Below are 14,668 nucleotides of genomic sequence, written 5' to 3'. Positions count from 1 at the left end.
CTCTAAAAATGTTTCTAAAGTTCGTAATGACAATTCAAAACTACAAAGACCGTTTTGGAATTATGATGAGGAGTCAACCAAAAGGAAGGGAGGTGGGCCCAACTGGTTGCTTCCAGATGATCAAGAAATCGAAGAGTGGAATCTGGGTTCTGAAGAAAATCCTTGACTGATCAAGTTAAACAAGCATCTGAATCCAGAAATGAAAGCAAAAGCTCGACACGTGCTCCAAAAGTACAAAAGATGTATTCGCATGATGGGAACATACCGATCTAAAAGGTGTAGATCCAGAGGTCTATCAATATAGAATACCTTTGAAGCCAGATGCCAGGCCAGTATGAATCCAAATTATGCCAAGAAGGTCAAAGAAGAAATCAACAACCTTTTGAAGGCTGGATTCATCATAGAGGTACTCAGTAGTGACTGTTGTTTCCAATTGTGGTTGTGCCCAAGAAGAATGGAAATCTTAGGGTGTGTGTGGATTATCAAAAGCTGAATGCTCAAACAATCAAGGGTACTTTTCCATTACCTTTTACAGACATGCTTCTTGATGAGATTGTAGGCCATGAGATGTATAGCTTCATGGATGGCTATAATGGTTATAATCATCTACACATTGATCCTGAAGATCAGAGTAAAACCACTTTTATCACTGAATGGGGTACATTCATGTATCTGGTGATGCCATTTGGTCTTTGTAATGCTCTAGCAACTTTCCAATGGTGTATGATGGAAATATTCAGTGAATTCCTGCACAGATTTCTTGCCACATCACTGGGATTTGAAGCTTCAAGATGATTTTTGAAGCTTCAAACTACTTTATGGGCCTATAGGACAACTTACAAAGTCACTATGAGAATGACACCTTTCTGAATGGTGTATGGGACTGAAGTTGTAGTGCTTATGGAATTTGTAATTCCCAGTATCAAGATGACAATGGAATATGGATTGGATTTCAATCATAATCTTAAGCGAAGACTGGAGGAGTTAGCATAATTGGATGAATTAAGACAAAGGTCTATGCTAGAACAGGAAATTGTTCAGTAAAGAAGAAAGCACTAGCATGACAAAAGAATCAAAGTCAGGGAGTTCCAGAAGGGAGATCTAGTGCTACTTTATCAATCCAAACTGGGTCCCAAAAAGCCGAACTTAAAGATAGCTTGGGCTGGTCCATATGAATTTGATTGGGTATTTTCTAACGGAACAGTAAGGTTGAAGGATTTATCTGGATTACTATTGCTTGGTGTTTATAGTAGGGCCAAAATCAAGCTATACTATTCTAATGAAAAAGAGATTTCCAAAGAAAAGGATATTAGTTTTTAGGGTACTGAGGACTATGAATTTTTAGATCCAGCTATTATGAAACTCTTGCATGTACAACCAATACCAGAACCAATGACATTAGGAAATTCTTAGTGTTATAAATCAGTGCCAGTAGCTGAGTCAATAAAGTGTACAGGTGAGTACGAGTTCTTATGGACACAAGGGCTAGTGGAAGTTCATGTGGTCATTATTAAAGGGACTATGGGGAGAATTAGCCAATGCATATTTGTCACGTCACCGGTGGTACACAGAACTCTAGGAACAGTAAGTAGTGGAGATTTTATGGCACGGACACGTATAACAGTAAGGCAGGTGGGCATTCTTCCTCATAAATCTCCTGCTCGACATCTCCCTGCTGCTACACATTCTACATTGCCAAGTTCTGAGGAGTCTTCACTACAACCACAAACTTCCTCGTCTACAAACTCTATTGAACACTACCAATCTCTACTCGACACACCTGGCTACGGTTTTGACTATCCAAGTAAGTCTTCTTCCTCTACAGACGTATCGTCCTCACAGTGTATGGGTAGGAAGAAGATGTCGGAGAAGATGCAACATATCATAGAAGAGACTTAGGCACTCATTACCTCTATTAAAGCCTCTCTTCCACTTATTCCCCATAGCAAGATACAGTGATATGTGTTTACTGAGCAAGACAAAGCGTTGCTCTGGCTGTGGGTCTTGCATGTAGTGGTGCAAGCCACCATAATAGATTTTGACACATCTGTAATCAAGCAAGTTCTTGATTCCTTTAATGAGTAAGATGGCAGTGCTGTTGTTAATGGTATGAAGTTTACAGCAACTCTTGATGATATTTTGTATACTTTCAAAATTCCTAATGAGCCTAAGCCGATCATAGCAATTGCAGAACAGATAAGTTCCGCTCTCAGAGAAGATGAAGCAACTCTTGATGATATCGTGTATACTTTCAAAATTCCTAATGAGCCTAAGCCGATCATAGCAATTGCAGAACAGATAAGTTCCGCTCTCGGAGAAGATGAAGCAGCTAAGAAAAATGCAATGCTAGTGCACAAGGGGTTCCAGTACATAGCAGGTCTAGACGTCCCTGCCGCTTACAGGCTTGTTGCTGAAGCGGTGAGTCTGAAAAACAACCCCATGTATGTGTCAGAATTTTTTTTTGCCATGTTTCTTGCAAAGAAATTGGATGCTAGAGCCAAAATCAACTTATGCCAAATCTTATCTCATAATGTGCTCCAGCAGACTACCAAGTTAAAATCCTAGCACGTTTTCAAAGCTTGGTATGTCTCGCAAATTCTTTATTGAGCAACTTCTCCAGATGCTCATTATCAAGTACGGATGGCTTGGAGTTAGAAGCCCATCCCAGACACTAACAATGTTAAATTATTTTCAGATGAAGAAGTTGCAGGCACTTAGTTGAGTGTAACTGGACAAAAGAGGAAGGCCACGCAGGTGGAAGCTAGTAGTTCAAAAAAAAACAAAGGCTACATTGGCTAAAAGCTGTGCTTTCTTAAAGCAAATAGAAAGTCAGATTAATTCCTTTCCTACTACAAAATTTTCAGCAAGCCAGACTTTAGCAGAACAGACTCCAGCACAGACCAGTGTTGAGAAGAACCAACCAGTAGAGCAAATTGCAGCAGACAGCAGCACTGGGAAGGGCCAAGAAACAATGACAAGTGCTGAACAGGCGATGGTCAGAGACAAGGGAAAGGGCCCAATACCTGACAATTCCGCCAATAGAATTCCTTTCAGTGATTTGGCTCTTTCCATAACAAAGAAGGACAAACTGAATCACTTACAACGTCACCCTCTCAAAGGCCAATTAATTTTTCAAACATCCAATTTGCAGCACTTACCATACATGGCTCCTATTATGACTTATGATCCAGTCCAGTCTGACCAAGCAACAGTAGCTGATGGCTGCTCAAGATTATCCAATCATCATGGAATACCATTGTCAACGCTTTAGGACAGATGATGGAGGCATGAGTTCATAATGAGCATCTGGCTAAGTTAACAGAAGAACTGGAAAGCAGTAAGCAGTAGGTTAAGAAACTTCATCAAGATGTAGCTGCTTAAAGACTCAGGTACACTATTGTTGAGAATCAGTCAGTAAGGACAATCACTAATCTACAAACAAAGCTGCTAAAAATAGAAATAGAAAATTGGAAGTTAAAGGAAGACAAGGCAGCAGCTTTAAGGGATGCTGATTGCTTTCAGACTCTACTGCGAATGAAGCGGACATATTATAAAGAGCTGATTACAACTTACACTGCGATTAATGCTTCTCTGACAGAGAGATATGTCTACAATAATCTTGTTGATATTCTGAGTTCAAAGGGAAATGTCACTCTGAATATGGATAATCTGAAAGCCCTGATGGAGATATTCAACGTGATCTACAGGATAAGCTCTTAGAATACAATACAACATTGGCGAATCAAGCCATCATGCATTACATTGAAACACAGAATAATCGTGATGAGGTTTCTGAGAGGGAAGAAGGAAAGGATGAAGAAGGAGAGGACAACTAGGCAGACAAGCCAGATGGTGAGGATGACAATTTTCCTCCTTCTCCACCTTCAAGATCTGGAGCTGATGGGTCTGCTACAGGGGGCAGTCAACCCAGCAGAGACCAGTAAGACCAGTAGTCGGGCAGCTAGCGGTCTGAGGATCAGCAGAGCCAGGCAGTGGAGAGAAGGGCCAAACTGATGACTTCAGGCCGTGGATTTTTCAGAAATTTTGGTAATCATATCAAAATTCAAGAAAGGAGGGAAGGATGTAGAAGGCGAAGACAGTCCTAGAAGGCATTAACCGTCACTTAGATGTTGGACCAGCAGGAGGCAATCAGACTGGCGGTAACTACCACGGACAGTTACTGTAGTAACTCAGGAGAGCTATAAATAGGGCCCATTACATTGTAATATGGTCCCTAAAATGTTTGTATTTGGCTTTAGCTTCCTTAACACTTTCAAGCTCTTCGCCTCTAGACTCACTTTGTAATTATCAATTCTATAATCATCTAAGCTTAAACCGTTACACTGTACTGATTGACCTTGAACTATTAATATGAACTGGCAATTATTCTTCTTAGTTTTCCAGCTATGTCTCTTGTTCCAGTATCATATTCCAGTTCAGTTATCTATTTCAGTTCAATCAATGTTCTGTTCCAGTCTCACTATCTGAACTGACAACCTATCCAGTAGCTTTAGATTCTAGCACTAGAATCAGCTATCTAAAGAGATTAGCTCCAATTTCAATATATATATATATATATATATATATATATATATATAGATAAAGGAGCCTCTATATTCCCATGTGTGACCACCCTTTTGTAGCCAAGTCCATGTAGAACTCATCAAGTTGTCCGCTCGTAGGTGGCATCCCGTTTTGTATATAGAGTGAATCCCCTGAATCACACACCCAAATGGTAGAGAAAACTCACCCAAAAAGGTCCTTCTTAACTCGAATCAAGAGGCAAATCGTGGGGATTACAAGCTCCCGTCAACCCAACAAGATGCATGTAGAGAGACAATGACGATGAGGCTTGGGATCACAACAGATGCCAACCAAGCCGATGTGAAGTTCATCCCAAGGTGATCAAAAGTTCAAGAAAAAAAGACACATACTCATATCCTCTCACACTCAACTCAATTCCCAAATCTCTCCCAGTCTTCCTTACACACTTAGTCCCAATGGCACACACACACACCCGCAGACTATGTAGAAAAGGATTCTATCTTTTCTTCCATGAAAAGCAACTAATCACAGATCAGCCAAGATGATCCCTAAACATCAAATTGATAAGCGAAATGTGCAATCCACTCTTTAAAGGTGTAAAGAAGATAAATAACGAGACAAACAAGTGCGGGACTGCACACACACCACCATGAATCCTCTTGGCTCCCTCTCTCAGAGTAGTGGATTATCTTTTTTTTTCTTTAGCAAGCAGTCCCCCCTTCTTTATCAATGGCATGTGAGATGTTGTGTCAAAAATTGCCCAATTTGGACCAAATTTGACCATTTTTACAAAAAAATACCAAATTTGTCACAATGATTTGTGAAATCGGTTGAAAGCACTCCATTTCATATTCCATTAGTTTCTATACACAATGCACATGATTTGGATAAAATTTGCAAGAATACAGCCTCGATACAGCTGAGGTGAAGGGGCGACTACAGAGATCATGTTTTTGCACATGAGAGAGCATTCTCTATACTTCCACTTGTTATATTGAGACTAGAAAGCATATTTATATCATGTACAAGAAATTCTAGAAAACTATGATGTCACAAACAAGGGTCCAATCCTTGAGGGGATATGTACATAACGGCGACCTTGGTTTAGTGCATCAGGCATTTATTATTTACGTTATTACGTGAAATTTCTTGTGATCACAATGTTTTTAATGACATTCACATAATCACAATTAACGTGATCACAAAAAAGTCGATAAGTGGTGATGTGGCAGCCCATCAAAACCCCATCAGGGTATGTATTTTTTGTCGGCAAGCCCATCGGAAAACTATAAGAACGCTAAATCAAGCCCACCAAGAAATGAAAAAACCTCAGTGGGTGTTTTGAATTGGACAATCTCTATAGGTTAAAGGAAAGTCACATGAGTATTTAACGTGATCATGTATTTTGAAGTGTAGTCACTCAATGTTATTAACGTGATCACGTATCCGTGATCATGTTAATGAAATCCCTGTTGAGCATGCTCAAGTCTGTAAATGGAATATAAATATGTGACTCCCTTCCACAAATTGGAAAGCATCCATAAAATCTTTAGGTGTTTTCTTAGTCACATAAAAAACTTGTCACTCTTGAATCAGATTTTCCATAGAAAAGATAGCATAAACTCTCTTTTGAATCCTTCAATTTATTTTCTCAACAACACTGTTTTACAAATCCACCATTTTTAGTCCTTAAGCCTTTGAGCTGACTACCAGAGTGGTCCTCTAACTTCACAAGAAACTTCTAAAAAGTTGGGAATATGTCATCTTTGTGCTTCATTGGACAAACCCACACATTTCTTGTAGAGTCATCTATAATGCACAAAATAGTTTTCCCCTAGAGACATGGTCTACATAGGACCACATGAATCACTATGCACAAGTTCTAGCTTATCTAATGGAAAAGATTTTCTCCTACCTTGTTTTCCTTAGATGCAATGCTCACATTAAAAAAAATCAAAATAACTTAACATAGAAAATATCCCAAATGTGCTAAGATTTTTAGGACACATACATATAATAGCATTTCCCATGGCTTTCCCCCCTTGAGAGCAACAAGATTTACTTTGTGACTCATCCATGCTCTGTTCTCAAAAACTTTTATGTCACCCAAACTATCAAGTTGTCCTACATATATCAAACTCTTAGTCAATGTGGGGACATGCATCTCACCACTAAGCATAAACTCTTTGTCATTCAGCAAGAATAGTTTATTGCATCCAACACCCATGATGTCAAGTGCATAAAAATATTTGACCTTCACAATGCCTTGAATACTTGCATGAGGTAAACCACTCACTTTGCCATGAAACATGTTAGCTAGAACCAAAATCAATTACCCAATTTTGTGCTAAAATCGCATCTTGTGCAGCAAGCATAGCTACATTCACATCAGAAGTGATAACCAATACATCATTTGAGGATCATGTAGCTCAAACATAGTAGGAATCATAGGATGCTCAACAACATTGGACTCATCAGCCTTACCTTTTTCTTTGGAATCAATTTTAGAACTCTTCTCATCTTGAGACGTTTTATTTGTCTTTTTTCCATGATCTACAATCCTTCTTTGTAGTCCCTTTATTATCGCAATGATAGCACTTAACATTATGCATAGAACCCTAGATTTACTATTGAGTTCCTATGATCTTTGCTCTTGGCATGATCATGAGTGAAACCTCACTACTTCTATGAGCTAGAAACATATGTATCACCAATTTTGGTAGGATTAAAATATTTCTAACAAATCTGTTTGGTGATCAAACTACTAATAGCTACATCATTATAGATCAACATGCTCTTAGGCATAGAGTTACTTATGGCTATGCAAAAAGTATCCCATGAGGAAGGTAGAGAGCATACTAATAAAAAGATAAACTTCACCTCTTTATCAAAATTTATCCCTAGTGACATGAATTGACTCAAGATAGCATTGAGCTTGCTCAAGTATTATCTAGAAATGGTGCTACCTTCTTTCATAAAAAGCTCAAACAGCTTCATCAAGTAGACCTTATTGCATGAACTCTTGTTCTCATAGGTGTTGCATAATGTAGCCCTTAACCCTTTAGAATTAGCTTCACTAATGATAGTGAAATACACTCACTTTGCAAGATGTATACAACTAGTGGATCTAGCTTTAGCATCAAGGGATTTCCATTGAGAATTTGTGTAACCATCACCCTTTTGATGCTTAAACAATGGCTCCAATTGACCTTTCTATATTAAAGCTTGTGCCATCAAACTCTTGAATGTTAAATATATCCTTGTCCAAGCCAAAAGCCATAATCTCGAAGTAACAAAAGCATGGTGAGAAAACCAAAATTATGGTGATAATCCTAAGGAAAATAGGAATTTATCCTCTGTCACTCAAGCAAAATGTCAAACCCAAATGAGAAAAAATGATGCTAAATGACTATGGGTTCATCTACCATTGATCACAAATGACCCAAAAGAGACTGCCAACATGGCATCAAAAGCACCTAGTCCTCTCTATACATATCCTATGGTGAAGCCTCATCTCAAAAGGAGAACTCTAGCAATTAGTATAACACTAAAACAAACTCAACATTTGAGAATCCCCCAACTCAATAGATCTTCACCATGATCCTTAAAAGGCTCAAGAAAAAAATCATCTTGTGAACCCAGTTTCAAAAATGAATGGGAATACCTGGGATGGCAAGAAATGGCTCCCAAACATTTCTACAAAGAAATATCCGCAGCACAATGTACATGAAGCGCATAGTTACTACTCTATATAGCAGGATCTATGCACAAATAGGCATCAAAGAATGAAACCAGTATACTAGAATCCCTTTGGGGATATTTCTCTCAAAGGAGCACACAAGACTCAACAAGGCGCACAATTCACATAGTAAATGCATAATCCCCACACAAAACTATAAGCTAAAGCAAAAATCATTGTGAAAGTAAACTTGTAACTTGTATCCAATTCTACCTTTATAAACAGTGTCCAAGGAGAAAAGACTGATCAGTCTTTCTAAACAATATCCATACATGTCATGAACCAAGACGCATATGGCTACCATAAGCCTCTTGAAAAAAATTGCTGAGAGATGCAACACCTAAAGGAATCCAAAATTCCTTAATGGAGCAAAAGAATGATGCCCCCCCATGAGCCTAGAGATCTTGGGGGTGTCACTATATGTAAAACCCATATATCATGCATGTTCAAGGACTATTTATAAACCCACTTAGTTGTGAATTTTTCACTAATAAAAGGGACCCTTTTCCTATTCAGTCTGTAGATTTTTCTCCAAAACTCATTTTTCCAATGATCCTCTGTATGTGAAAATGTGCGAAAATATAGAATAAAATAATTCCTACTATTGAATCCACATGATAGGCATTTTTTAATTATAGTGACCCCCCAAGCTAGGGATATGAGTGATGAACCCTATAATGAAATTCCACCTTGTTGTCAACTCTACGCCTTGGTTGGATATGGTATGTATTGGTATACTCCACCTCTCTCAACATCGGTTCTTGGGTGATTTTGACCAGTCTCTTAGGCGCTTCAAGTTTTTTTGCTTCAACCTTAGGATGTGGATAATTTTCCCATTAATTTTCCATGTTTTTCCTTGTAAGCCCACTTGACATGACTCTAGGGGTATATTTACTAGTTCATAAATCATGTCTACCAAGATAGATCTTGCGGATTAGCGTGACAAGTCCACTATCATTTTAGACTCGGATTTTTTTAATATCCAAGATCTATTGGTATTTATCCTATGCTTGTGCATTCAATTTTCATTATCTCTCTTTGACTCTTTGTCGAATTGGTTTTTTTTTAAAGATTTGACACTCTCACATGAATTCTTTGTTACTCATTCTTGCAATTTTTCCTTTTTCCTTGTTACTACCTTGATGGGTATGGTTCATCCTTTGATGAACATGATAGAATCACTTCTACCAGTTCATAGGCATCTTTTCCTTTCTATTAGAATTTTTTGGTAGTTTTCAAGGAAATGTCCCTTTTTGCTACATGTTGTAAAATAGACTCGTGGTGGTAACAATCCTTCTTGTTCTTATGGGCACTCATTTTCCAATAGTCATGTGCTCTACATGTATGACATCCCCCACCAGTTCTTTGCTAAGGTGGAGGATCTCTCATCATTGGTAGTCTAGTACCTAGTTTGCAATTAAGTAAACTGGATGGCTCTCAAGTTGTGTGTAGTACACTAGCTCATATAGAGGAACTAGTTATGGTTCCTCCTTCCTCTATCGCTGATGAAGAGCTTCCTTATTCATAAGGGGTCACATGCACTACTGCATAATCTTCTCTCTTTTCTTTTGATTGAATCATTTTACCTACAATAGCATTGCCACATGGTAGTGGAGATTGTTGTTGAGCTCTCCATTCCTTATGTTGGTCTTTACCTTTGTGTTTGGTGGATACTAGTAGAAAGACTATCCTTGTTGTCTCATAGGCATGTATTTATGGTTCCCATCATACATTGGTTTGAAAGCCCCCTCATGTCTCATGATTAGTCACACTATTTTTTGTTTTGTCTAGGGGCCATAGGTTGAGCTAGTTGATGAAACACGGCGTAGTCCTTAACCTTGTTCTTTTATAGGCATCTATTTCTCTAATTGTGCCAGAGATTGCATAACAGTCTTAAGAACTTCCTACAGACTCAAATTACTAATGGTGTGTAACAGTGTCGCTATGTTCCACTCATTCCTTCTATTAGATCCCTCTTTTTTCTCAACAGAGATCTCACAATTGTCCCCTAATCCTATCACCATTGTGTATGAAAGCATCCAATGTCGTATATCTTATAATGTGTAGGCTAGCATGTAAGTTTTTGTTGAGAAATCCCTTCAAAAACAATAATACTAGCATTTATCTCCTAGGACATGCAACATGTTGTTCAAATGTTCTCGTATAGTCTTGCATGTTTTCTCTTTAAATCTATAAATATGAGCATTTGAATTATGTTTGATCCCTATTTTTAGAAATACTACCACAAATCTAATAGCTAACATGGGTAAAATCGGTGATTGTTCCATTCTCTATGTTTTGAGACTAGATCAAAGATTTCTCTTCAAGAATTAATCCCAATCCCTCATATTATGTATGGTAATTATAAACTTTCTCATCTCTAAGAAACTATCTAAATGTAGCCAAGTGATTATAAGGATCTTCGTACTTCTATATCCTTTTCAAGAAATCTGTAGACTTCACTTGCCTTTGATGCACTGATCATGTTCTTCTCATTTATTAGTGCAATTGTTCCAAGATCATAGAACATGTGGCTCACTAAACTTGCAGTTTCTTATAGTGTCACCATGTGTATTTGCATCACGTGTTTCTTGGGATCCTCCATTGATCCAATCTTATGGAATCAATTTATCTAATTTCTCTTACCTATGTTTTCTTATGGTGGAACCTCTCTGATTGTGCATACTATCAAAGAGAAGGTTGTGGAGCACCTGCTCTATGCTTGTAGTGCATCACTGAGAGTATCCTTGATACAATGTGGTATCTATATCTTTTGGCATCATGGATGTAAACCCATTGTTGTATCTTGAAATCTAAAGGCGGGCATGGTTCCATCATCCTTCTGAAAGATATATATTATTTTGCTATCAATTAGGGCTATTGGTCTTGTATTTTTCACCCATAAGATTCTATTAGAGTCCACATTTTCCTAGTGATAGACTCCCAAGATTACATTCTCAATTTTCAAGCATCTCATGTTAAACCTAAAGTCTACTAGGTTTTTAAATTTTGCAAATTATTATTGTTGTTTTTTCAGTAGATGGTCATGTCTCGTCATGTGGGAGAAGGAAACATTTTTTATAGGCATTGTTAAGTGTACGAGGCATGAATGGAGAAGGAGACACAAGTTGTGTGTATTGACCTATTTATGAGTTTTCACCTTTTCCATTTTTGTTTAGTACCTTGAGTAAATATGCACTAACCTACGTCTTCCCCGAAGTATCTATTTCTTGCCTTAATCGGGTAAAGGTGGAGCTTTCTGTGAATTAAGGGACAAAATGAGTCTTATTTATTCAGCATATTATCTTCTTTTATGGAACCCCATAACACATGGAAATCTTGTTGATTGTGGAATGTATTCAGTAAGGTCAATCGGGCAATGGGAGTGATCAGGAATAGTGGAGCAAGAATTGGATGAGTTCTTGAGGGAATTGGCCAATTGGGTAACTAAAGAAGAGGAAAGGGAAGAATACAATAAATATTACTTGAATACATAATTTCATTTTATTCTAGATGATTTGAGATTGAGTATTTCTTTGAATATACATCAATACTGGGTCAATCCTATGCCTTGGGGGGTGTACAATGCTTCAAAGCCTTTTACTACAAAAGACAAGTCATCCACTTTTCAAGGCTCCACAAAAGAAGAAAAAGTACATGAGTGATTTAGGGGAGCAACCACCCAATAACCACTTATGGCACCAGGTTTTAGAAAAGAAGTTGGAACTCTTGGCTTGAAGCACACTTTCAGAGACTAGGGAAGGATTTAGGGGGATGAAACTCTTGAAGTAGCAGTTTTCACTAGCTTTCCACCAATAGTTGAGGGGACAAAGTCAAAAGAGTCCAACCTCACAAGGGGAAACCCAGAACAGGGGAGAGGGGAGAGTTCTTCACCTAGGATATAAGAGGAGAGAGAAAACCTACAAGTTCCTGAAAGGGTGATCCACCAATTGGTTGGGGTCCAAGAAGTCCACCAATTCTTGACGACAAGAAGATAGTTGTAGCTCAAAACACTTCTATTACCACCATTTCCACCAGTAATATTTAATTCATTAAGAGGCCCATTACCCCCTCAACCACCACCAGAGGCTCAATTACCACCATCAAACCCTAAAGTAGGGGCATCAAAATTCAATGGGAAGGAATCCCATGATGTTGACAATCATGTGGGGAAATTTGAAACCAGGTGGTCTGCAAGTGGATACGTTACATGATTCTATCAAGAAGGAGCACTTTGCAGCACCATTGCAAGGAAAAACCATCGCATGGTTTATGCAATATGGCATAGTAACTTTTTCAGATTATGATAACTTGAAAATCAGATTTTTGACAAGATTCAAGCAAAAAAGACGCTTGAATATGTATTTTAGAATATTAGGAAGATTCGAAGAAAAAGGAATTGTTGGTAGAACATTATACCTAGCAATTCAGGAACCTGATGAATAGGTTGCAAGAATATGAAAGGCCATCTTGTGAGCAATTGGGTGACTACATTTGTAAGGGAATGAGGAAGAAACTCAAAAGTTTTGTTGCATCACATGCACCTCTTATCCAACCTCTTGGTAGATGCAGCAATGAGAGCTAAAAGACGATATTGCACAAGTAAACAGAAGAGCAACAAGAAGAATAAATCCAAAGAGGATTCAACTTTTGATGATGAAGAAGAAGAAGACTCAGATTTTAGATATTGATAAAAATGAGGAGAACACATGGAGTGCAAAGAAGAAAGAGAAGGCAAAGAAGAAGAATAAATAAATCATGCCAAAGGAACAAAAGATCAAGGAAAATAAAAAGAGCAATCAAATTTTCATGTTTCTTCCAGTATCAACAAAATGATTCCTAAAGAACTTGCAGGAGATTCAACCCTCACCATTTGCAAATCCCTTCAAACTATCACTTTGTCACGCATGCCAAAGTATTGGGCATGATTATGATAATTTATATTACAACCCTAATTTTAGGAGAAGGAGACCACCACATATTCTGGCCAAGATTGACTCAAGAGCAAATGTGGTGGCACAACGACCCTTCAGGACACCAGGTTCTAGAACACAAGTCCACCAAGGATATTTCAACAAGGAAATTGGAATAATATCCAAAGATATCCACAACAAAGATAACCCACTTCAGCCATGCACCTATTCTAGAACTTTGGGACAAATGCATGGATCTACATGTGAACTGTGGTGCAAGCATAGGAATGAAAGAGATATCCCAATTGTTAATTTCACAACCATTGATGTAGGAGTTAGTTTGTCCAATGAGGAAAGGATGAAGAAACTTGCTCATTGGTTGAATGCAATACTATTGGAGGAAATCCCCTTGGATGTTAATGATAAGAAAACACAGCCTAAGGAGGACCATTTGAATCAATGTTCTAATACTAGAGAAATAGATTTGAAACAAGTAGGTGAGGACACTTATTACATTCTTTTCAGTTTGACTATGTGTTCAAGTATTGCGATTGAAGAAGTTTTGGAGAAACCTCTTGACGTGGAAAGCCTAGCAATCGCTCGGTCAATAGGAAAATTGAAAGAAAATTAGGTGGATCAAGGAAATAGTTATAAAGGACCTACACATTGGGAAGCTCAGGACGGAACGAGAATGGGGATATTGAAAGAAATTTAGTCAAACAAAGCACTTTAGAAACTGCAAGCCTATGGTTAAAAAAAAAACATTCTTATCAGTTGGATAAAAATGAGACTTACCTCTTTGACCAAGAAGGCCATAGGCGAGTGGCAGAGAAAACATGCAATTCTTTTTTTCACACCTCTCTCTCTCTCTCTCTCTCTCTCTCTCTCTCTCTCCCCCCCCCCCCCACCCCCCCACCAAAACAAACACACATTAACATATCAAATGTGTTCTAATAATTGCTCAATTTATTAGAACAAAAAACGTTGCAACCTTGTTTTTACCTTGTTTATATTCTCTAAAACGCCTTCCTTTACTTCTTGAACTTGCTCTCGTAAACTTGGAAGCTTTTGTAATTTTTGAAAGTGGTCAAGGCAATATTCCATATGGTGTTTTAGCTTAGGCCTGCAGCAAAAAGGAAAAGTATGGTTTTGTAGAGTATGTATATGCAATTAAATAATTTTTAGCTAGGAATCAATAAACTTGACTCACAAACTTAACGTACCTAAATTCCTTTTGAAGGGCATGTGTCGTAAGTGAAGAGCTATCGTTGTTTGGTGGAGACATGTAGCACTTATAGAAATCACTTTTCATGCGTTCCAAACACGTGAAAGCAATTTTCCTTTCTGTCAGATGGTCTGAGATAACCACAAACCCTATCAAATGAACATGGCAGTTAGTGCATTTGATCAATGCTTCTCTAATTCTTTTGTTGTATGAATATTCTATTTTTAGTTTTTTATTTGCCATTTG

The 14,668-nt window shown here is 38.0% G+C and overlaps 1 protein-coding gene across 5 annotated transcripts in view; it reads right to left on the bottom strand.

Annotated features, from left to right (window-relative positions):
• The window catches only part of LOC147418249 (vesicle-associated membrane protein 721-like), a 62,295-nt gene that overhangs the window by 20,516 nt on the left and 27,111 nt on the right, over positions 1-14,668 (bottom strand). For all 5 annotated transcript variants that reach the window (XM_086507638.1, XM_086507633.1, XM_086507634.1 and 2 more), the window contains 2 exons: positions 14,421-14,571; positions 14,200-14,320 (listed from right to left, as the gene is read on the bottom strand). In XM_086507638.1, the coding sequence (XP_086363764.1) occupies positions 14,200-14,320; positions 14,421-14,571 (272 nt within the window). The remainder of the gene's footprint in view (positions 1-14,199; positions 14,321-14,420; positions 14,572-14,668) is intronic.

The sequence above is a fragment of the Adiantum capillus-veneris genome, chromosome 30 (genome assembly GCF_014529385.1).
Source record: "Adiantum capillus-veneris isolate H3 chromosome 30, ASM1452938v2, whole genome shotgun sequence".
Taxonomy (NCBI): domain Eukaryota; kingdom Viridiplantae; phylum Streptophyta; class Polypodiopsida; order Polypodiales; family Pteridaceae; genus Adiantum; species Adiantum capillus-veneris.
This window is presented reverse-complemented; position numbering and strand designations above follow the sequence as displayed.